Source organism: Saccoglossus kowalevskii, chromosome 3 (assembly GCF_978046115.1).
Source record: "Saccoglossus kowalevskii chromosome 3, keSacKowa6.1, whole genome shotgun sequence".
Classification (NCBI taxonomy): domain Eukaryota; kingdom Metazoa; phylum Hemichordata; class Enteropneusta; family Harrimaniidae; genus Saccoglossus; species Saccoglossus kowalevskii.
Genome location: NC_140643.1, coordinates 35,277,733 through 35,301,229, shown reverse-complemented (window position 1 = coordinate 35,301,229; position 23,497 = coordinate 35,277,733). Strand labels below are relative to the sequence as shown.

Genomic DNA, 23,497 nt, shown 5'->3' with positions numbered 1-23,497 from the left:
ATCACAGCGACGGCGTGCTTAGTTTACTCCTCGTAATAGCTGTCTTTCGAATCAGGGGACATAAATGAAATAGTTTCGCGGTTATGCTAATTATCATATGAACTATTCTCATATTGGGACGTGAACAATGTTTTACCTTACCACTCCACCCTTAGACAACGTAGACTTTTCAAAATATCATTCGAGACAGGGCGAGTCCAGGCATGTAGGTAAATGTGATTATGGTCCAGATAACCTCATGTGTTACAAATAAGCAATTGAATTATGTTGTGTATCGTGAAAAATAACTATTGCTGTAACGGTTACAACAAAAACATAGCCATTATGCAAATTACTTGCATAATTAAAAAGATTTTATATTCATATTTGATAAAATTATGTCCAGTACACTGGTTATAAATGGATCACGAATACATACACGTGGCTGCACGAACTTTGTAGCTTCCATCGAACGAGGTTTTATTGCTTCTACAAATAGTTGTTCATTCGAAAAATACAGAAAAAAATAATCTGCTCTCCACATGTTTGAATAAACTGAATGCTCGCATTGCTCAACGCAACTGTCACATTCCATCATATAATGAAACACGTCCTGAATGTTACTGCATGTAAATTTAGATCTGGAGATATGTTCCAATTTCTATTAATAGTTTGTGACTGGAAATTCGAAATTTACATCTTTAAATTGTTAAATTTATTTAAATTATTTTCCCCACAAAAACGTGATTTACATTTCCTGTGAGTTCTAGCGTATGGGTAGAATGTGGAAGTAGCTTATACGTCATGAACCCGCAGAAGTGTGGGCGAGGTAGTTTCACGTGAGAATATTTTCCACCACCCACGTACCAGTTTAAAAAACACAAATACATATTTCCCTTTTTTGTATTTTGTTGCTCTCGAGACATTTTATTACTTTTTTTTTTTTTTTTGAAAATGTCGCTCTTTATTTTTTCTCCTATGCTCTAAATCCTCTCCGTTTGCAAACCTAATCTTCCAAATTGTTGATAAACTCTATGTTCTCCCATATAATGCTCAAGAATGATGTCTAATTATAGCAATAATATCAAGTTTAGGCATTTTGTTACAATATGAATAATTAATCGTTCTTAACAAGAATATTATTTCCATGGCCTAGCACAATAAAAACACTGTGCTTAAAATTTCAGTGTGTGATTTCTGTTTTTCTGTCACTTTGTTTGAATTCAAGTTATAAAATCTTTGCCGGACCGTGCATCCTTTTCTTTGTTTTGTATAACAATGCGATGTTTGCTGTTGATTATTCAGGAACACACATGGCTATGTGGTGACTAAATGCAACATATAACCACAGACTGTGATATAACCAATTAGGGGACAAAAAACAAACCTACGTAGAAATCGGAAAAATATTTTTTTTGATTACCGGGGACATATATCAATGGACTTGATTACGGACAATGCATGACGTAAATTTCAGCCGGAAATTCCGCAGTGTGCAGTCATTTTTCCAAGGTTCGCCATTTTTGATGTCACGTGGTAAACAATGACTGTCCAGTTTGTGCAAACTTGTCCCTCTATACTTAGGCTATTGAATCAAATACGCTAAATTACGGTTCTGAATGAAACAACAGACAGAGAATGCTTTATTCAAAAACGTCATCAAACCCTTCTCGCTACCTTAATGGTTGCGTAATACTTTGTAAACAAATCACGTGTTTGATACATACAGACGTATCGGACGTAGCAGCGGACAAGACTAAAACCGGTGCGTTATTTGTTTTTATAATAATAATAATAATAATAATAATAATAATAATAATAATAATAATAATAATAATAATAATAACTAAAGCTGTTATCTAATCACCGAATCAAACATAATTTTCATATTTGTAATCACTCAATGCAACTTCAAAGAAAGTGATACAATAGCAAGCATAATATTACGTCACGCCCTGTTGGTGGCTCCACGGGGGGCACGTGACACGGGAAGACTACTGGTATGTTTATTAATAGAAGCCATATGGGGTGGTGATAACGAGACGTAAGTAACAGACTTGTACAACTGTTGACCTTATACAGTTATTTCTGGACGTACAGTTGGATACTGGATCGGGCGACTAAATGTTGATACGTGACTACCTCGGCGGTAGAATTCAAATCATCGAAAATTCTCTCTTGTATTTGATCTTCAAAATTGGAGAATATAGTGTAAGTTTTCAATTATTTGTATATATTTATTCGTAAATCATTGACGTATAGTAGTAGTAGTACTTATTTATTAAAAAGATATGTGATTGTATAAGTCACTGCTAAATAGAGTGACAGAAACCAGCGGATTTATATCAATGATCCAACACATTTCCCTTAGAATTAACTATAAAATAACACTACATGTATATTATTCAACAAACAAACAAACAAAAACGGAAATAGTATTAGTTGCAGAACTTTATGAAAGCAAGTGTACAAAATCAGTAGTATAATAATGCAATATGTAAATCCTACACAGAAACATATACTGTATGTTACCTTCTATTGACGGCACGCGATGTAAATGTTGCCATACACTTTTGCACTGAATCTAATTTATTGGTCACTGTGTAATCCGAAAAATTCGGAACACATGTTACTAACACTCTTTTAAAACTGCCATCGTGGAGCTTCGTATTTTAGTTTGGCATTGGCTTAGTAATAATAATTTCAATTATATAAATTAAATACATAATAATTGAAAGTATAACTAGTGACAGTTCGATTACAAAGTACGTGCACCATGTGGATACATGAACTTCAAGTGTATGAAATAGGTTTGATAAAGAGACAACTCTTTTTGTCTGTATAAAATTTAATATCGACGTTGCGTACCTACAAAGAGGTACTTTATAATATAATATAATGTACAAAACACAAAAATGAAAAAAAAAAAAAACAAAAAAAAAAACGTTAAGTCACAGCTAAATGAAACTAGATCGCTGAAACAATAGTGATAATAAATCGCGTAAACACAACAGAAGTTAAATGTTAAACTAAAAGGCAGGAAAATGTGTAAAAAAACCTAAACTCAGTTTGATCTTCGTTATTATTTAAATTGGGCCTATTGTTTATATGTTCATCGTCATAGTTACCACTTAGTTATCATTAACAGACACCATAACCGAAGTGGGAATCCCTGCATACATAATAAGATACGGTAAAATTTAACTTGAACTTCAAGATCTAAATAAGAACATTGTTCAAGAATATTGCTGATTTAAACCAAACATTGTATGCACATTTTACATGGTGGTTGCTATGGTATTGTTTCAGGATGACATACATGTGTGATCAACGGGACACTACACTTTCATTATTCAATGTCATCATTCGCTGCTTATCAGTCATTAAATGTGACGTCACTATAAGATCACTATATCATGTGATTTCACCAGGACACCACGACGTCATGAGGATACAAACATATGACGCTACGAAAACACCACTGCAACATATGATATCATCAGAATACCACATTTGACGTAACCAGGACATCACTACAACATATGACGTCACTAGCACACCACTTCCACATGTGACGTAACCAGGATATCACTACATCATGTGATGTGATTTCACCAGGACACCACTACAGTTGACGTGACCGGAACGTCACTAAACCACGTGACGTCACCAGGACACCACATCATAAGACGTCATTAATGCAAAATTTGACGTCACTGCATAACTACATGTGAAACAACTGGGACGCCACCACATGTGACGTCACCTGGACACTATAACATGCGACATCATTAGGACAACATACGTTGTCACCAGGACATCACTACAACTTGTGACATCATCAGAACAGCACTGAAACATATGGCGTCACCAAGACGACATGTGACGTTACCAAGACAACTTATGATATCACCAGACATAACCAGGACTCCACTATATTATGCCAGCAAGACACAACTACAACATATGACGTCACCAGCACATCACTACAATGTATGCTTCACCGGGATACCGCTGCAACATGTGATATCACCACGACAACATATGACGACACCATTAAAGCATATGATTGTCACCGGGACACCACTACGACATGTGACATCGTTGGAACAGCACCACAACATGTGTCTCAGTAAATATCTGCTAACATGACTCAAACATGGTTCCAGGATCAACCTAATGACATTTGACTTAAAACTTTACCAACGAGTTTGCATCCACCACTTCTATAGGACAAATCCCCCAAAAAACTAATAAATCAATGTCATATTAACCTTGGGAAACACATCCATCACTGGTATACAATTAACATTCTTGTGAAAAGTAAAATAAACAATTAGGCAATAATCCTGATATTAATGTGTATGTTATAACGACTAATTATGTGATATCACCCAACGTAGCTGATCCACGACTGATTCAATAACGCTAAAGTTTTTCTAACAAACACATTTATCACTTTTAACCTTAAAACATTGTACAAGAATGCCGATGTGATGAATGTCTTGTCTGCACAGATGGCAGACAGCTCTGTGCTAACACGGGCATTGTTGCACATCTACAGAAATTAAAACCCATAACAACATCCATAATTGGTACAAATCAGATTCTTGTGACCCAGATATTATTAGTCTCTCTGATATAATGCATGGTTTAATGGACAATATCAGACGATATTTGCTAGTTAAAGATTGATAACTGAACGACTTGAATTGATATTTTTGAAATATCTGCTCATCAGGATTGCACCATGGAATCATGGGACATTGTTATTTATCGAGTTAACATACTCGTAGTTAATCAGTTTTTGTTTCCTATTGTATTTGTATTCAATCTAGAAATATAACACGTTGCTTTAAAACGCTACAGTGGTTGCGCAACGTCTGTTGGAATTTCGGATAAACTATACGTTTTACACACATGTACAAATTAAATAGGGCAAGGGACTACATTAACCCCTTATTCTGTTTTCCGGACCCCAAATATTAGAGAAGGTACTACTAATTTCGAAAAAAGAAATAATCCCATCTGTGATAAAGAGAATATATTGTCCACTCTTCTGAATTTTCTCATTGGAATTAGCTCCTTAAAAGTGTTCACGCAATCTCTGCATGGGGCCCATACTGAACACAAGTCTGAGTAACATCTGTGGTGCTCAAGTGGAGTAAAGAGTGTTGCCTGTTTGTAAAAGTCTTTCCTGCTCCTTTCTAAAAATATCCAGTCAATAAGCTACCTTGGCATTTGTGTCCGTGTGTACCTATTTTACCTAAATTGCAATATATTCATAGTTCTATACGTTGCTGAAAGATACTGTAATGTCATTGCTATTTGCTCAACTATTGGTAATATGAATTGACAATTTTCTTTTATTTTGCTTTTAAAAAAAATCTTTAAATATTTATTTACAAATTCCATCAAAAGATGACAAAATCAGTTCTATAATACAAAACTCACTCTGGCAGTATATGATAAAAGCAGTCTCGACAAAACTTGTCTGTTTCTTGTATGTAAGTTAAAAATACATAAAACATTTACAACATCCTATAAGATAAATGGCAGACATAAAGACTCTTCTTGAATGTCAATTATAGTCGCCAAGCAACAGTCATTTCCCAGGTAACAAGGTGTGGATGTTTTGACAGCTGTGTATTTCCTAATTACACCTGATATTTCACTTAGTTATTTAATAAATGCACCATGTGTTGTGAGAGGGAACACACCTGTAAAAACACAGAGCTACTCTCAGATATTACCACCATGGTGGCATGACAGAGTAATATGGCAGCATAAATCAAGGCATCAATGAAGGTCGTTGACCCCATGATCATTGATCACATTTTTAAGATAAACACATAGCCAGACAGAGATAGTTGACAGTGAAGTGGCCACTTAACTATAAATTTGAAAATAATAGCAAACCAATTAACATATATGCAAATCAGCTTTGAAATAATTAACAAATGTTTTGTATATTATCTGTATTCTCCCAAGAAATACACTTGGGTACAGAGCCCAATTTGCATATAAATTATATATGAAACAATTTATTTCGTTTCAAAAAAATAGAAAGTCAACTTAAATAAAGCTGCAAACTTTTATATGAATATTTTTAAAAAGAAAGTTGACCAAGACTAATATGTAAATATGGTCCAAAATTAATTCTAGAAAATTACATGAAAGTGTGCATCAAACTTTTGGCATTCTGAAGAGACTGAATATTTATAGCATCACTCAAAGATAACCTGTGTGACACAAGTCAGTATGCATATATGTAGAAACATGCATTGAATTCTTACAGTCAGATGTAAATAGAAAGAATCAGATTGATTGTAATTCGGACATCTGAAATGAAAACCTACTTCAAGGATTCTGGCAAGGATGTGGCCATCTGTTAAAAATGAAATAAGTCTGTGACAGCTAATGAAAATATCCACAATTTCTGTTCCATCAGGATTTCCAATAGAAAACAAATAACTGAATCTATACATTGACAGCCATGCACCAAAATTATTGAAAAGTAAATAAATTTTCACTTCATTACAAAAACTTACAGGCAGTTGAAAAAGCGTGTACAAAAATACATATGTATGACAGTGTCTTAATTTTACAGCAATTCAAACAATCACCATGATATGCTACTAATATTTACAGAATATTTAAAATATTAAAAACATCACGCAAAAAGTATCAATCGTTGAAATTCTTTTGCAGTCTCGTTTCACTAAAAAACTCACATTCCATGTCCAGAAAGCAATCTCATTAAGAGGAAAATGGTATGCAAGCAATGTTTTGAGGATATCATGATAAGGTAAGACTTCCTTTACTGAGTTGATTAGAAAATCTGGCATTTGTAAAATTCAAACCACATATTAAAATAAAAAAAAATAACCAGGCAATTGTTTTATTTTTAAGTTACAACAGTTCTCTGGTTACTAAGCTACCATATATGTTAAATGGTTTGATGGACATACCGGTAGATACAATCCAGGTCAGCCGAAATATATAGTTTTAGGCAGATATAGGACACTGTAATGATATATGAGGGTGATGTGATAATGTATGAGGGTGATGTCATAATGTATGAGGGTGATGTGATAATGTATGAGGGTGCTGTGATAATGTACGAGGGTGATGTGATAATGTACGAGGGTGCTGTGATAATGTATGAGGGTGATGTCATAATGTATGAGGATGATGTGATAATGTACGAGGGTGCTGTGATAACGTATGAGGGTGATGTCATAATGTATGAGGGTGATGTGATAACGTACGAGGGTGCTGTGATAACGTACGAGGGTGCTGTGATAACGTACGAGGGTGCTGTGATAACGTACGAGGGTGCTGTGATAACGTATGAGGGTGATGTGATAATGTACGAGGGTGCTGTGATAATGTATGAGGGTGATGTGATAATGTATGAGGGTGATGTGATAATGTATGAGGGTGATGTGATAATGTATGAGGGTGCTGTGATAATATATGAGGGTGATGTGATAATGCATGAGGGTGATGTGATAATGCATGAGGATGTTGTGATAATGTACGAGGGTGCTGTGATAATGTACGAGGGTGCTGTGATAATGTACGAGGGTGCTGTGATAACGTACGAGGGTGATGTGATAACGTATGAGGGTGATGTGATAACGTATGAGGGTGATGTGATAATATATGAGGGCGATGTGATAATGTATGAGGGTGATGTAATAATGTATGTGGGTGATGTAATAATGTATGAAGATGCTGTAATATGAAGTACTATGATATTACCATATTTGCTTTATTAGATGTACATCTCCAATAGAAGCGCACTTAAAGCAAAAATTGCATTCACTGTATACTAAATAATTGACAAGTCCTACTTTGACCTTAAATTAACCCGTCATTTACGTAAACATATGTGCTTCTAATAGAGCAAATATGGTGTATGGGGCACTAAAATACAGGATGAGGGTACTAACAAATGCCTGGCAGCGTTGCAACTTGGTTTCCCGGATTAAAAATTAAAATGGCCCAGGACAGTTGTAGATACACATGTTTATATATCTACATCAAATAATAAATAATTTCAAACTTTTGTTACATCACACTCATTATGTACATGTTGTTCTTATCATGGTATCAATAGCTCTGTCCACACCAAGAACTTTTACCATTTGTCGAAACTTAACACCAACATTTTTTAACGTATTTTTCTCATCTATCTGAATCACTGAAAAAAAAAGAAATATCAATACATTAAATATATTATTCATGTAAAAATAGAAAATCACTGACAGTACTCACAATGAAACCCTTCTTGTATCATCGTATGCCATTTATCCGGTAATGCTGGCAGGTGAGGCTACATAACAAACCACCAATGGCCATTCAATGCTGGCATGTGAGGCTACATAACAAACCACCAATGGCCATTCAATGCTGGCAGGTGAGGCTACATAACAAACCACCAATGGCCATTCAATGCTGGCAGGTGAGGCTACATAACAAACCACCAATGGCCATTCAATGCTGGCATGTGAGGCTACATAACAAACCACCAATGGCCATTCAATGCTGGCAGGTGAGGCTACATAACAAACCACCAATGGCCATTCAATGCTGGCAGGTGAGGCTACATAACAAACCACCAATGGCCATTCAATGCTGGCATGTGAGGCTACATAACAAACCACCAATGGCCATTCAATGCTGGCAGGTGAGGCTACATAACAAACCACCAATGGCCATTCAATGCTGGCATGTGAGGCTGCATAACAAACCACCAATGGTCATTCAATGCTGGCAGGTGAGGCTACACAACAAACCACCAATGGCCATTCAATGCTGGCATGTGAGGCTACATAACAAACCACCAATGGCCATTCAATGCTGGCAGGTGAGGCTACATAACAAACCACCAATGGCCATTCAATGCTGGCATGTGAGGCTACATAACAAACCACCAATGGCCATTCAATGCTGGCAGGTGAGGCTACATAACAAACCACCAATGGCCATTCAATGCTGGCATGTGAGGCTGCATAACAAACCACCAATGGCCATTCAATGCTGGCAGGTGAGGCTACACAACAAACCACCAATGGCCATTCAATGCTGGCATGTGAGGCTACATAACAAACCACCAATGGCCATTCAATGCTGGCATGTGAGGCTACATAACAAACTACCAATGGCCATTCAATGCTGGCATGTGAGGCTACATAACAAACCACCAATGGCCATTCAATGCTGGCAGGTGAGGCTACATAACAAACCACCAATGGCCATTCAATGCTGGCATGTGAGGCTACATAACAAACCACCAATGGCCATTCAATGCTGGCATGTGAGGCTGCATAACAAACTACCAATGGCCATTCAATACTGGCAGGTGGGGCTACATAACAAACCACCAATGGTCATTCAATGCTGGCAGGTGAGGCTACACAACAAACCACCAATGGCCATTCAATGCTGGCAGGTGAGGCTACATAACAAACCACCAATGGCCATTCAATGCTGATAGGTGAGGCTACATAACAAACTACCAATGGCCATTCAATGCTGGCAGGTGAGGCTACACAACAAACCACCAATGGCCATTCAATGCTGGCATGTGAGGCTACATAACAAACCACCAATGGCCATTCAATGCTGGCAGGTGAGGCTACATAACAAACCACCAATGGCCATTCAATGCTGGCATGTGAGGCTACATAACAAACCACCAATGGCCATTCAATGCTGGCAGGTGAGGCTACATAACAAACCACCAATGGCCATTCAATGCTGGCAGGTGAGGCTACATAACAAACCACCAATGGCCATTCAATGCTGGCATGTGAGGCTACATAACAAACCACCAATGGCCATTCAATGCTGGCAGGTGAGGCTACATAACAAACCACCAATGGCCATTCAATGCTGGCAGGTGAGGCTACATAACAAACCACCAATGGCCATTCAATGCTGGCATGTGAGGCTACATAACAAACCACCAATGGCCATTCAATGCTGGCAGGTGAGGCTACATAACAAACCACCAATGGCCATTCAATGCTGGCATGTGAGGCTGCATAACAAACCACCAATGGTCATTCAATGCTGGCAGGTGAGGCTACACAACAAACCACCAATGGCCATTCAATGCTGGCATGTGAGGCTACATAACAAACCACCAATGGCCATTCAATGCTGGCATGTGAGGCTACATAACAAACTACCAATGGCCATTCAATGCTGGCATGTGAGGCTACATAACAAACCACCAATGGCCATTCAATGCTGGCAGGTGAGGCTACATAACAAACCACCAATGGCCATTCAATGCTGGCATGTGAGGCTACATAACAAACCACCAATGGCCATTCAATGCTGGCATGTGAGGCTGCATAACAAACTACCAATGGCCATTCAATACTGGCAGGTGGGGCTACATAACAAACCACCAATGGTCATTCAATGCTGGCAGGTGAGGCTACACAACAAACCACCAATGGCCATTCAATGCTGGCAGGTGAGGCTACATAACAAACCACCAATGGCCATTCAATGCTGATAGGTGAGGCTACATAACAAACTACCAATGGCCATTCAATGCTGGCAGGTGAGGCTACACAACAAACCACCAATGGCCATTCAATGCTGGCATGTGAGGCTACATAACAAACCACCAATGGCCATTCAATGCTGGCATGTGAGGCTACATAACAAACCACCAATGGCCATTCAATGCTGGCATGTGAGGCTACATAACAAACTACCAATGGCCATTCAATGCTGGCATGTGCGGCTACATAACAAACCACCAATGGCCATTCAATGCTGGCATGTGAGGCTACATAACAAACCACCAATGGCCATTCAATGCTGGCAGGTGAGGCTACATAACAAACTACCAATGGCCATTCAATGCTGGCATGTGAGGCTACATAACAAACCACCAATGGCCATTCAATGCTGGCAGGTGAGGCTACATAACAAACCACCAATGGCCATTCAATGCTGGCATGTGAGGCTACATAACAAACCACCAGTGGCCATTCAATGCTGGCATGTGAGGCTACATAACAAACCACCAATGGTCATTCAATGCTGGCAGGTGAGGCTACATAACAAACTACCAATGGCCATTCAATGCTGGCATGTGCGGCTACATAACAAACCACCAATGGCCATTCAATGCTGGCATGTGAGGCTACATAACAAACCACCAATGGCCATTCAATGCTGGCAGGTGAGGCTACATAACAAACTACCAATGGCCTTTCAATGCTGGCATGTGAGGCTACATAACAAACCACCAATGGCCATTCAATGCTGGCATGTGAGGCTACACAACAAACCACCAATGGCCATTCAATGCTGGCAGGTGAGGCTACATAACAAACCACCAATGGCCATTCAATGCTGGCAGGTGAGGCTACATAACAAACCACCAATGGCCATTCAATGCTGGCAGGTGAGGCTACATAACAAACCACCAATGGCCATTCAATGCTGGCATGTGAGGCTACATAACAAACCAAAAATGACCATTCAATGCTGGCATGTGAGGCTGCATAACAAACCACCAATGGCCATTCAATGCTGGCAGGTGAGGCTACATAACAAACTACCAATGGCCATTCAATGCTGGCATGTGAGGCTACATAACAAACCACCAATGGCCATTCAATGCTGGTAGGTGAGGCTACATAACAAACCACCAATGGCCATTCAATGCTGGCAGGTGAGGCTACATAACAAACCACCAATGGCCATTCAATGCTGGCATGTGAGGCTACATAACAAACCACCAATGGCCATTCAATACTGGCAGGTGAGGCTACATAACAAACTACCAATGGCCATTCAATGCTGGCATGTGAGGCTACATAACAAACCACCAATGGCCATTCAATGCTGGCATGTGAGGCTGCATAACAAACCACCAATGGCCATTCAATACTGGCAGATGAGGCTACATAACAAACCACCAATGGCCATTCAATGCTGGCATGTGAGGCTACATAACAAACCACCAATGGCCATTCAATACTGGCAGGTGAGGCTACATAACAAACCACCAATGGCCATTCAATGCTGGCAGGTGAGGCTACATAACAAACCACCAATGGCCATTCAATGCTGGCAGGTGAGGCTACATAATAAACCACCAATGGCCATTCAATGCTGGCAGGTGAGGCTACATAAAAACTACCAATGGTCATTCAATGCTGGTAGGTGAGGCTACATAACAAACCACCAATGGCCATTCAATACTGGCAGGTGAGGCTACATAACAAACCACCAATGGCCATTCAATGCTGGCAAGTGAGGCTACATAACAAACCACCAATGGCCATTCAATGCTGGCATGTGAGGCTACATAACAAACCACCAATGGCCATTCAATGCTGGCATGTGAGGCTACATAACAAACCACCAATGGCCATTCAATGCTGGCATGTGAGGCTACATAACAAACCACCAATGGCCATTAAATACTGGCAGTGAGGCTATATAACAAACCACAAATGGCCATTCAATGCTGGCAAACTGCAAATGAAACTATTTTAGATATATAATTAAATTATATATCTAAAATTGAGATACACGGTAAATACAAACTTCTTTAATGTCTGTGTCATAGTGTTCCAGATAATCAAAATATATTGACTCACACTGTAAGATGTGCTACTCTGGACATGCTACCCTGGTCAAGCATGTGTTTACATTACATGTAACATCAGTAATCATGCATTCTATCAACATTGATTAAATACACATTGAATAACTTTTCAGTGTTTTGTCAGTTGTAGTTGCAGCAGAAACAAATCTCGAAATTGTCCTTTGAGTTTGAGTTGAGTATCTCATTTCATGATCATGTAATAATTATCACACATTGTAGGTCAGCTGGTAGTCTTATCAAATTGTATCAGCCACATAACATGTCATCATCAGGTCAATTTTGAGGCCAATACCTGACCCAAGACAACCTTTTGTCTGGGTCTGGGATAGGGTGACGACTTGATAAGTTCTGTTTAATATAAAAAGATTGGTTCAAGGTTTTTTTCTCAATTAATTCTGCACTTTTCCCCCCTAAGTTTTATTTACTTTTCTTAATAATAAGTACTGCAAAATCTGTATTAAAAGCTGAGGCTTCTATTAAAATGATACAATGCAACAGAGGAGATGGGGCTTCTATTAAAGCGTCTACACACATATGGGAAAGATGAATTTGTGGGTCTCAATTGTTCAAAAAGAATGGGAACGGCTTCTATTAGGGATGAGGTTTCTAATACAGATTTTACGGTACTATAAGTTTATTGGAATTGATCACAACCACAGATGCTTCGGTAGATGCTGAAGTTAACTTTATAGAGGTACTTATTCTCCTAATCAATCTGATGGAAATGTGATGTAAATAGAAGTTAAAGACCCTGGTTCCATTAAATCTGTGACCTGTGATGGCGATGTACATGCCTCTTTCTGCATCTGTATGCAAATCCATTCAAGTTTAGCAGATTCAGCAGCCAGCCTGATAGGCCACTACTTGGCTGACATAGTCTGTTTTAGTAAGGCTAAATGGAGCTGCAGAGATGTAGTTGGAATGGGCATGATGCATTTACACTATCAACCATAAACTGATGATCACAGATTAAAAACAACCATAGTCTCTACCTACGACAGATTATCTCATAATAACCTTAATCGATTATTCCATAATCTACAAAACATATTTATTGTCATTGACGTTCATGTAGTGTCATCCAAATAAGGTCAATTAATGTCAAGTAAATTGATTTAATCAGTCTTTAATACAGCTTTTTATTGACATTCACTATATATTTTGTCAGTAGAAAATAGATAATCACTGAATGAATTTTTATGATTTTCTGAATATTTCTACAAAATTCCAAAGCTGTTAAATAATTCATATGTTAACGGTTATAAGAATTAGAAAGTAATGACAACTATGTTAAAATACCTGAGAAAAATGTGATTTTACCGATTTATGCTAAATGAATCATATGCTAATTAAACATATCTATGAATGTTAGTAGCCTTCCATTTTCTTTTACAACCACTGATGTGATTATGACCCTTATCAAAATAAACTTCAAGTCAGCTTTATTCAGAAAATAAATAATGTTGCACTGCCCAATAGGGCAAGGGAAAGTACACAATAAGATATGAGACACAGTCAATCTCATTATTTGAGCAAGCACTCACATTTGAACCCTGTTGCCACGCAATAATCAGTAGTGCAGAGTTCTTTATTTCAATAATGATAACCCAAAATGTCAAAAAATTGAGTACATGCAGTGGTAGCTTGAGAAAAAGGATATCAACACAATAGTAAGCTCATCGCTTGTATTTCAGTTACTTGGAGAACATTCACAAGCAACGTGAATGACATGCACAACAGTCACTTAACATTGTAATGTCAATACAAACTTAACTATCGCGGCGCGGTAGCACTTATTTCAATAATAAGAATATTATATGAATAAAACTTGATACTTACAATTGTCAGGTACTTTAATAAAACAATCAATATTTGGTACTAATTTATAATTAGATGTCAATACCATCTTCCAATTAATTGTAAAAATTGGCCTGCAACAAAAAAAACAAATCACTGACATGACACAATAAACAAAGCAAAGCTGAAATGAAATGCTGTATACAGAAGGTACATTACATCCAGTTGGTTAATGGCAGAATTGTGAAAATGACAATGGCCAGTGGCCTGATGGAGTTTGTAAAAGTTTGAATGAAATTGGCCCTCGAATTTCAGAACAGGTATGGCAGAACAGTATTTTTGAAAACAAAATGGCCACCAGTCAGCCAATTTGAATCATATTCACAAAAGTATGCTATATAGGTCTCACACTTGAATTGAAGCTCCCATTGAAATGCATGTAAATTACTTGAAATAAATGCCAAAATTTAGACATACATGTATTATGTATTCCTGATATTAACTCATAGTTAATCAGAGTTGTTGATTTCAACATTAGATCAGATACAAAGCCAATTGCTAGTTATGAACACATCAAAGATGAGGTCACACTTTAATGTCTGTATCACACAAATAAAGTAAATTCAAAACAATACATCAAGAAAACTATTATCATGTATCAATTAATCATTGCTCTGAAAATTTTTACTTTGATTATACCTTTATAATTTTTGGACAGTATGAAAAAAATACAAGTCATTGCTACCCTGGATATTAAATCACAAAGAAAATAGGGAGCTACATTCGTCCGGTATTTTTTTGATACACGCATGAGCACAATTTCAATTACAAGTGTGAAACTTGTTCTGACCAAGAATGAATGAAATCCACAAATGCAGGCTGAGATTTCATTTCACTATTTTAGAAATGTTATTTTTATGGTATTTTTAGCATGGTAATTGATGGTAGTATGCCAATGAACTGGATAGTGAAACAAACAAACATGCATATTAGTATCCCGAGATGTATTTGTGAAACTTGAATGTGAAGGTCTGGGAATGTCTGAGCTAAGGCTCTGAAACGTCATTCATTAAAAAACAGAATGGCGACCAGTACACCATTTTTATATACAGTCTGCAAAACAAAATGGTGATGCATCAAGGTCTCATTATAAAATCTGTACATGCACAACCAACTTCCAGTTCTATAAAAACAGAAATGCTTGAATTTGACTGCAAAACAAATGAATATGCATATATAAGACATGATGTGTGTGTGAAGAAAATGGCCACCAGTTAACCATTTTAAATCTGATCTGTAAAAAAAATGTCCTACATCAATATGTTCAATGTATAGGCCAAGTTTTAAAAAAAGTGTCAACGTATAACTACCGGCAAGTTTCAGTTCTAAATAACAGAAGTGCTTGATTGAGTTTTACAAAAATCAGGCAACAGTTTATTTAAAGATTATGTTTCAATTATTTGGCAAGGAACATAATCTTTTAACATGAAAATGGCCATTGAGAATTTCACAGCCCCCTCTGCTTGTACATTAATCATCAATTTTGAAGCAAATTGGTCAAAGCACGTCTGAAAAATAAAATATGCACAAAAATGGCCAAAATGAAAAAAAGAAATGAGACAGGACATATATCAGGCACCCAATATATTGAATCATCACAACAAGTCAACCTGAGCATGTCCAAATTTTAGTGCATTTAAAAACAAGCAGCCTCTCGGCTGAGATAGCTCTGCTGTTAGCAATGCACATTTCAATTAAAGAACAGAAGTTATCATTAGAAAATGAACTATATGCATAGTCTCAATGCAATGGGATTTGCTGTTTTCAACAAGAATTCAAAAATATCATTTTTCACCATAAATGATTGTGGTTTTTAACAAGAAGTCGAAAATATCACTTTTTACCTAAAATGACAAAAATATTCACCAAAATTAGATAATTAAAGATATCATTACAAAATGAACAAATCTGAGAGAGGTCCACATGTAGAATCTATATATGTAATATCAAAGCAATTGGACTTGCGGTTTTTAACAAGAAGTCGAAAATATCACTTTTTACCAAAAATGACAAAAATATTCACCAAAATTAGAGAAGATATGATCATGAAATGAACAAATCTGAGAGAGGTCTACTCAAAGTACATATACACCAAGTATAAAAGCATTCAGGCTTGTAGTTTTCAAGAAGAAGTCAAAAAAGTAAAACTTCGACACGGACGACGACGGACAATCACTCATATGATAAGCTCCGCTCGACAAAGTCGACAGCGGAGCTAAAAATGGCTGCCAGTCGGCCATCTTTGAAAGGATTAACATTCATTGTGCTAGAATGCAAAAAATCTGCAGCATATAGTGTAAATATAATAGTGTAAATATACCACACACAATGTTAATTTGTACAAAATATATTTTGTAAGGAGATTTTGGGAAAAGGGGATAGTGTAAATATACCACACACAATGTTAATTTGTACAAAATATATTTTGTAAGGAGATTTTGGAAAAAGGAATAGTGTAAATATACCACACACAATGTTAATTTGGACAAAATATATTTTGTAAAGAGATCTTGGAAAAAATAATAGTGTAAATATACCACACACAATGTTAATTTGTACAATATATATTACTAGTGAATGGCAGAATACTATAGAGAAAGTTTACAGTGCTTACCCTGCATGTTTTGGGTGGTGGAAGCATAAACTATCACCTGTAGGACCACCTACCAACTGTACAATCTGTGGGTAAACTTTCTGTAGGGAATAATACATAAGATAACAGTAGTGTTAGGTCTACCATTCTTTGCAGGCAACTTCACAAACACTGTAACCAATTATGGACATTACATCTGGTTATTGATATGCACTGCATGACATGGTTGAGTTACGTCAACATTACACCCAAATTAGCCAAGTTACATTGACTGCTATATACAGGAAATGATATTCGAGCATGGCACGTTCAATTTACGTCAACATTATGCCAAAATTAGCCATAGCACATATAGGTATACACAGGAAGTTTGCTCCAACTGTTGGAGAATGACCTCAGACCACACAGACATGTTGTTATATTTCAAATTCATTGTAATACCTTGTAATGCTGAAATGTTTTGTGTCTGTATTTACTCCACTTAGCACAGCATACAAAACCTCGGAAGAACTGCTGAAGATTTTTGTTGTGTTCAATGTTTCGGAGAAATCCTGCCATTTCCTGCTGAATTCGGTCATCGACCTTGGTTTTTAACTTGGTGACAGCAGCAAGTTTTCTGTGCAGAGAGTCGGTATCATCATCATCATCATCAACATGCTTAGCCTTCTGTATAAATAATAGAAAAATTTATTTTAATATTTTTATTTCAGTCTCAATACTTAGAATAATATTTACATATTTACTCCATTACACGCACCATTACATGTGCAATATGTCATAACATTGCACAAATCGAGTGATACAGTTAAGTTGTCTTTCTGCTAAGACCATCAAAGACCTTAACTGACAAATGTGATTTTACATGTACATTATTGTGAGCGAAAAAACAACCCAACGAGCAGCATTGCAATATAATTCACAAACAAAATAGCAATGATGATAATTCAAATGCAATAGTTTGTAATAGTAAGCTGATATCAATATTTCTACTTTGTTAGCAAAGCAATGAGATACACATGTATATTGCAATACTGCTGCTGGATTGCTTTTTTGTTTACAGTAAGCATCAGTGATAATAAATGCATCATCAGAAATAGTCACAGTATAACTGTGTGAATTTAAATTATCAATAAATATTGAAAGGTAACAATGAGGACAAAAATAATAGTAACCACAGTCAGTGCAAACAAATTCATTATTCACTTGGTTTCAATTTCAATTTCAAGCGAAATCTGCTGAATTAAATCCACATGGACATGTTACAAATTACAATAAAAATAGTTTAAAAATACAATAAAAATAAGTATGAAAAAGTGAAATTAAATACCACTGGACATATGGAGTTTTTTTGTTCACTGTTGGACTACAGAGGGCGCTTCATAGTACCATGACATTGAATGAACGAAGAGAATAGACTTCACAATAGTCAGTTGCTAATCATCATATTACAGATAGTTTACATTCATAAACATTGATTAAAACAGCATGATCACATATCAACATATTGTTTAATGGGATAGTTTTTTTTTTAGCAAGGTCAGCAGGTCAAATTTTATTAACTGGGAATTCTTATTTGGCAACTATCTAATTACAATAAATAAGCTCAAAATATTAATATTCTATAATCAGAAATGCAGAAAAAGCAATCATAGCAATGATGTGATATAAAATAACGACAGTCTCTCAAATATTTATTGACATTCTATATTCCAGCTGCTCCAAGGCTGATAAACTGTTTTATCAATGTCAACCAAAATTCATTTAAGACTATTTAAGGTATTTGTGGGTTCATACTTCCTTAAAATATTTCAAAACATTTTCTGGATTTATCGATTCAAATTTGGATATATTTTGTAAAGTTTGATGCTAAAAATAGAAAACTTGTTACTTGCATCTTGTTTACTTACATTGGGTTCAGTGACTTCAAATTGGACCTGGAATGACATGTCATGACATTTTCCTTGCAATGTTTGTTGTCTTCTTGTAGAAGTTGATGTATGGGTCAACAATACACTGGTGATATCAGTGAAATGAATCCCACTCATGGTACTATTAACTTTCAACTGTATTTTTAAAATAAAAAAATTGAAGAACAGTGATTTTTTAAGAATAAAACATTTAAGTCTTTTCTTATGATATTTAATGAAATTAACACAAAAACGAGAATAATCAAAATGACTGTATTGACCATAAACCAGTATTATTAAAATGTCAGCCATACACCAAAATATGATAACTCAAGTTTGGTGTTAACTATTAAAGTACAGTGACCCCTAGCTACGTCTCGTCTCAGTCAGTCACGATTTGCACTTAGTCGCGGGGTAGCTGGATGAGAATAAAAAAGCCACAACAAATTGTTCTAGTAAGATTTTATGTAAGCAACCTCACACTCATCTTCGCCAGACAAGAACCATTTATTTGGCCGAAGCCTCAACATTAACCCTTGGCTTATTTCACCACGATTTACTGTATATTGCACACCCTCAAACAATTATAAGATTCACTTTGGCTCATTTGCATCACCCAATCAGAACTCACGAAAGAAACTACACATTACTTGGTAAAATTAAAATGGCGGAATCAAATAAACGTGTTGCTAGTTTTTACTCTGAACGAGCTTACTGATCATCATAAGAAAGCTTTAGTGCTGTATCTGAGGAAAATGAAGTGATGGTTGCAAGCACAGTGAGTCCCTCGACTGTGTTGCAACAAGGACCAATCGAGCAAGGCAATATTTCAGTTTACTAAAATACAGTTTGCACAAATATTTAGACATTGTCCTCATTCATTCATTGGCCCACAAACAATTTTCAAAGTTGGAATAAAAAATTTTGGAAACATGTCAACGAATATAGATATTCTGTTCTTGACTCCGAGTGGATCAGTGCAAAGCCTACACGTCGCAATTGTTTTAATCTGTGATGCGCTCCTCTATCATCCCATTTAAGATACAGCAACTCTGATTGGTGGCGCCAGCTCCTTGGCACATCCAATCAAATGACTCAATTTAGCTGCAGTGAAATACAGCTTTTCCCAACACGATCACGCACAGGTTTGTAGAGTGGTTTTGTATGTCCGTCTTTAGCGAAACTGTGGGATTCGAACGATGCCTCACAATGTGATTTGTTAATTATAACATTTTAACTAGAATAAAGTAAGAGCAACTACAACTGAACAAAAATATTGAAATTGGGCAAAGTATGGTATTGAATAAAAAATGCTGAGGATAGTGAGCAATGTCATACCTGAGAATATTCTTTCTCAAACTCAGATGCATCTGGTGCATTACGAAAATGTTTCCTGAATTAAAAAAAGTGTATTGTTAATGTTATATACAGAAAAAACGTTATCTTTTCTTCCAGGTGTAAGCTTGGAATGAACACGGTCACCATATTTTATGTACTAAATCCTCAACACAGTAATAAGTGAGTGGACATGGCTAACATATTTGACACAGGAATTGTCTGAAATTTATGAAAATTACTTCCTCTGACTTAAAAAAAAAAATCACATGAAGTCTACACCAACTACAAGTAGTTTATGAATTATCACCCTTAGAAGTTGTATTTATTTTGACCAATTTTCAATTCAAAATAGCTGCAAGATCACTATGAGAAAATCACAAAGTTATTGTTTCCATGGAAACAAAGTTTGGGTATGCCCTATTTTTATTTGCCGTTTTTTATTTATTTGATGGAACCTTTTACTTAACAAAATATCAAGTATTTGTCTTTGTAAATAATAATAACAATATTACAGGAGCATCAAGAGCACCATCCCCTTTCAACAAAACAAACTTTTGACATGACTAGCTGTCCCAAAAATCTTTGAAAATCATTTATTTTATACCAGGGACAATAAACACATGAAAGTTTTATCAATTAATTAATTGATATCTACTTGAATGGTATTTGGATTCTTGAATAACAATACCCAGTATATTCAACATTTGATGAAAAGGTTATTAAACAAAATGATATATTTTGATGAAATAATTTTCAACAAAATCAACTTCCTCTAAGCACCACCATGGCAAAGTTATACAAAACACAACATTGCTAGGTTGTCTGAATTTTTCAAACTCTGAGTTGTATTTTTAATTTTCAATAAATTCAGGTTTTAGTACAGTGATTCAAATAAGTTTGAAAAAGACATTTTTATGCTTTCATGTGTCAGTGAAAAACAGAAATGGAATACTATCCTATGAAATAATCTAAGCACCCCAATAAAATCAGTGGACCAGCCCTTAAATAATTCAATGTGAACTCACATAACTTGGGTAATTTCCTCATTAGTGAACTCCAGTGCCTGATTCTCCTGATGTTGAAGTTCATCCTCGTATAAAGAGATTTCTTCTTGTAATTTTGCAACTTTTTTACTATAATCAGCTCTCCAGTCATCACTAAGTTCTCTCCTTCTCTTTGCGTGCACTGGTAAGGATGTTCTTGGTTGTGCAGCGCCATCTTGTGATGGCCTCACAATATTGTCTATAAACTGATCAACAGAGTTGTCAAAGCCATCAACTTCATCCAATCCACTGTGAGCTGAAAACCTAGAAGAAAAATGTTCAGAACAATTAGTGTGTATACAAATTATTACAAATAAACATAAGACTTGTGACCATTGCAAGGGTTCCCTTGCCATTAATATTAATGAGCATACATTCGTATAAGTTTACATTCTTTCAAGGTGGCCGTGAATAGTGGGCAAGCGATCGCTAGCACACCGACAAAAAAACATCTTGAAACTTCACAAGTATTGTATCACCAAGAACACATGAATGCATTTGTATTGTATGTTGAGTCAAAGATTGGAATATTTGATAACCTGAGAAGACTGTTCAAAGCTGGCCAGAAGACAGTTGAAATTGAGTTGCCAGTCAGTGATTTGATAGACTAACACTAAGTGACTTGCAAAACATCACGACCAGAAGTGTATGCATAAAGGACCTCTTGGTATTATCAAAGTGATGTTTAGCCCAGTATCCTAGTAGTCTTGCAAGGCCATAATTAAAAAACCTCAAAGAATAATGTGAAATGCAAGTTTGCAAAATTTCAGTTTCGACTCAGTTTCTAATGAACTATTAAGAAGAATCTAACTCCAATTTTAAACTTAACACCAATTTGTGAAATATTATTGACGTTCAGTGGTGGGGTTTGTAACCTAATTTTTAAATATTTTGCCTCTGATGTGGAGATGGGTCAGGCTTAGAATTGCTTGCAGTCTGTTGCCATTCCAACGAAAAATTCTTGAAAAATAAATTGCGTAAACAAGGGGTGAACGTGCAAGTCCTGTGGCCGCAAAATCCCAACATATTGGGGTTTCGCGGTCACAGGACTTTCGCGTTCACCCCTTGTTTGCGCAATTTATATTTATTTTTCAAGAATTTTTCATTGGAATCACAACAGACTGCAAGCAAGTCTAGGTCAGGTTGTTCTATAGTACCTTGTTAGGGATCGACCATTTGAAATCATGGGGCTGGAAGATTTGCTAAAAAAAAATATTCGCAAAGTAGACACCAAGAAAAACATGTTTGCAAGGTGTTGCAACATTCAAAAAAAAAAAATACTAGTATACAGATAAGACACCTCGAAAAAATGCACCTATCACACTCTTCCAGCCACCAACGATAATTTGAAATGGTTGACCCCTTACTATGCACAACAGTAATTGGGTCATCAAGCCCCAATGACCAGCCAAGCAACTCTCAACAAGTACGCTGGCCAATCATTACCCCAACGTGGGAATTGGTCAAGTCAACACTCACTCGATCCAAAGCAACTCGACCTGACCACAGTCCCTCAGAGGGACTGTGACCTGACCAACAAGTCAAACCGAAGTCAACAAGGACGCTTCGAGATAACAAACTGATCAGCCAGTGAAGGGCGATATCCTTTTATATATGACACCTACCGTTGAATCGATTCGTCTATACTGGTAAAGATATCTAACTCAGAAGATGGTGCCGACGATGATTCCATTTCTGAAAGAAAGTGACAAAATTCAAAATATCCGCCATATATAAAGTTTGTTTGTTCGTTATATATTTACTTCTATTTGAAGCGGAAGTGGCACTCAATTATATTTTGCTTTCACGAACTCATACCATCAAATTCCTTTTTGTTATCTGATACCTGAAACAGTCGCATTCAAATTAAATATTTTTATGACAATATGTAACATACCGTTTACTAAAACAAAACTTCTATTTTTCCAATTCGCCACGGGTGGCGCTATTTATCAGCAGTTTCTTCCAATTGATGTATGCGCGCGCTATATACCTCACGAATAGAACCTCACAGATACGACCTCACGAATAGGACTCAGGAAGTGACGTATTGATTGTTCAATGGCGTTGTGGCACATTATAATTTAACGTTGCCGGGCCCATTAGTATCAATATATTTGGTATTTCG

General features: G+C 36.5%; 1 protein-coding gene across 1 annotated transcript; it reads right to left on the bottom strand.

Annotated features, from left to right (window-relative positions):
* Positions 1-5,338: 5,338 nt before the first annotated feature.
* LOC102801686 (centromere protein P-like) lies at positions 5,339-23,098 on the bottom strand. The gene is made up of 8 exons (XM_078013270.2): positions 22,995-23,098; positions 21,352-21,633; positions 20,327-20,381; positions 18,989-19,144; positions 17,523-17,747; positions 17,103-17,182; positions 14,471-14,562; positions 5,339-8,188 (listed from the first exon to the last, which is right to left on the bottom strand). The coding sequence occupies exons 1-8, from the start codon at positions 23,060-23,062 to the stop codon at positions 8,070-8,072; spliced, it is 1,077 nt and encodes a 358-aa protein (XP_077869396.1). The 5' UTR covers positions 23,063-23,098; the 3' UTR covers positions 5,339-8,069.
* Positions 23,099-23,497: the final 399 nt, after the last annotated feature.

What these genes read in the sequence shown, in the direction of transcription:
- LOC102801686 (XM_078013270.2), bottom strand. Translation starts at nt 23,062, where the DNA reads ATGGAATCATCGTCGGCACCATCTTCTGAGTTAGATATCTTTACCAGT. An exon ending in ATAGACGAATCGATTCAACG is followed by an intron (nt 21,634 to 22,994) that starts GTAGGTGTCATA and finishes TTTTTCTTCTAG; the next exon opens with GTTTTCAGCTCACAGTGGAT. An exon ending in AAACATTTCAGCATTACAAG is followed by an intron (nt 17,183 to 17,522) that starts GTATTACAATGA and finishes TATTCCCTACAG; the next exon opens with AAAGTTTACCCACAGATTGT.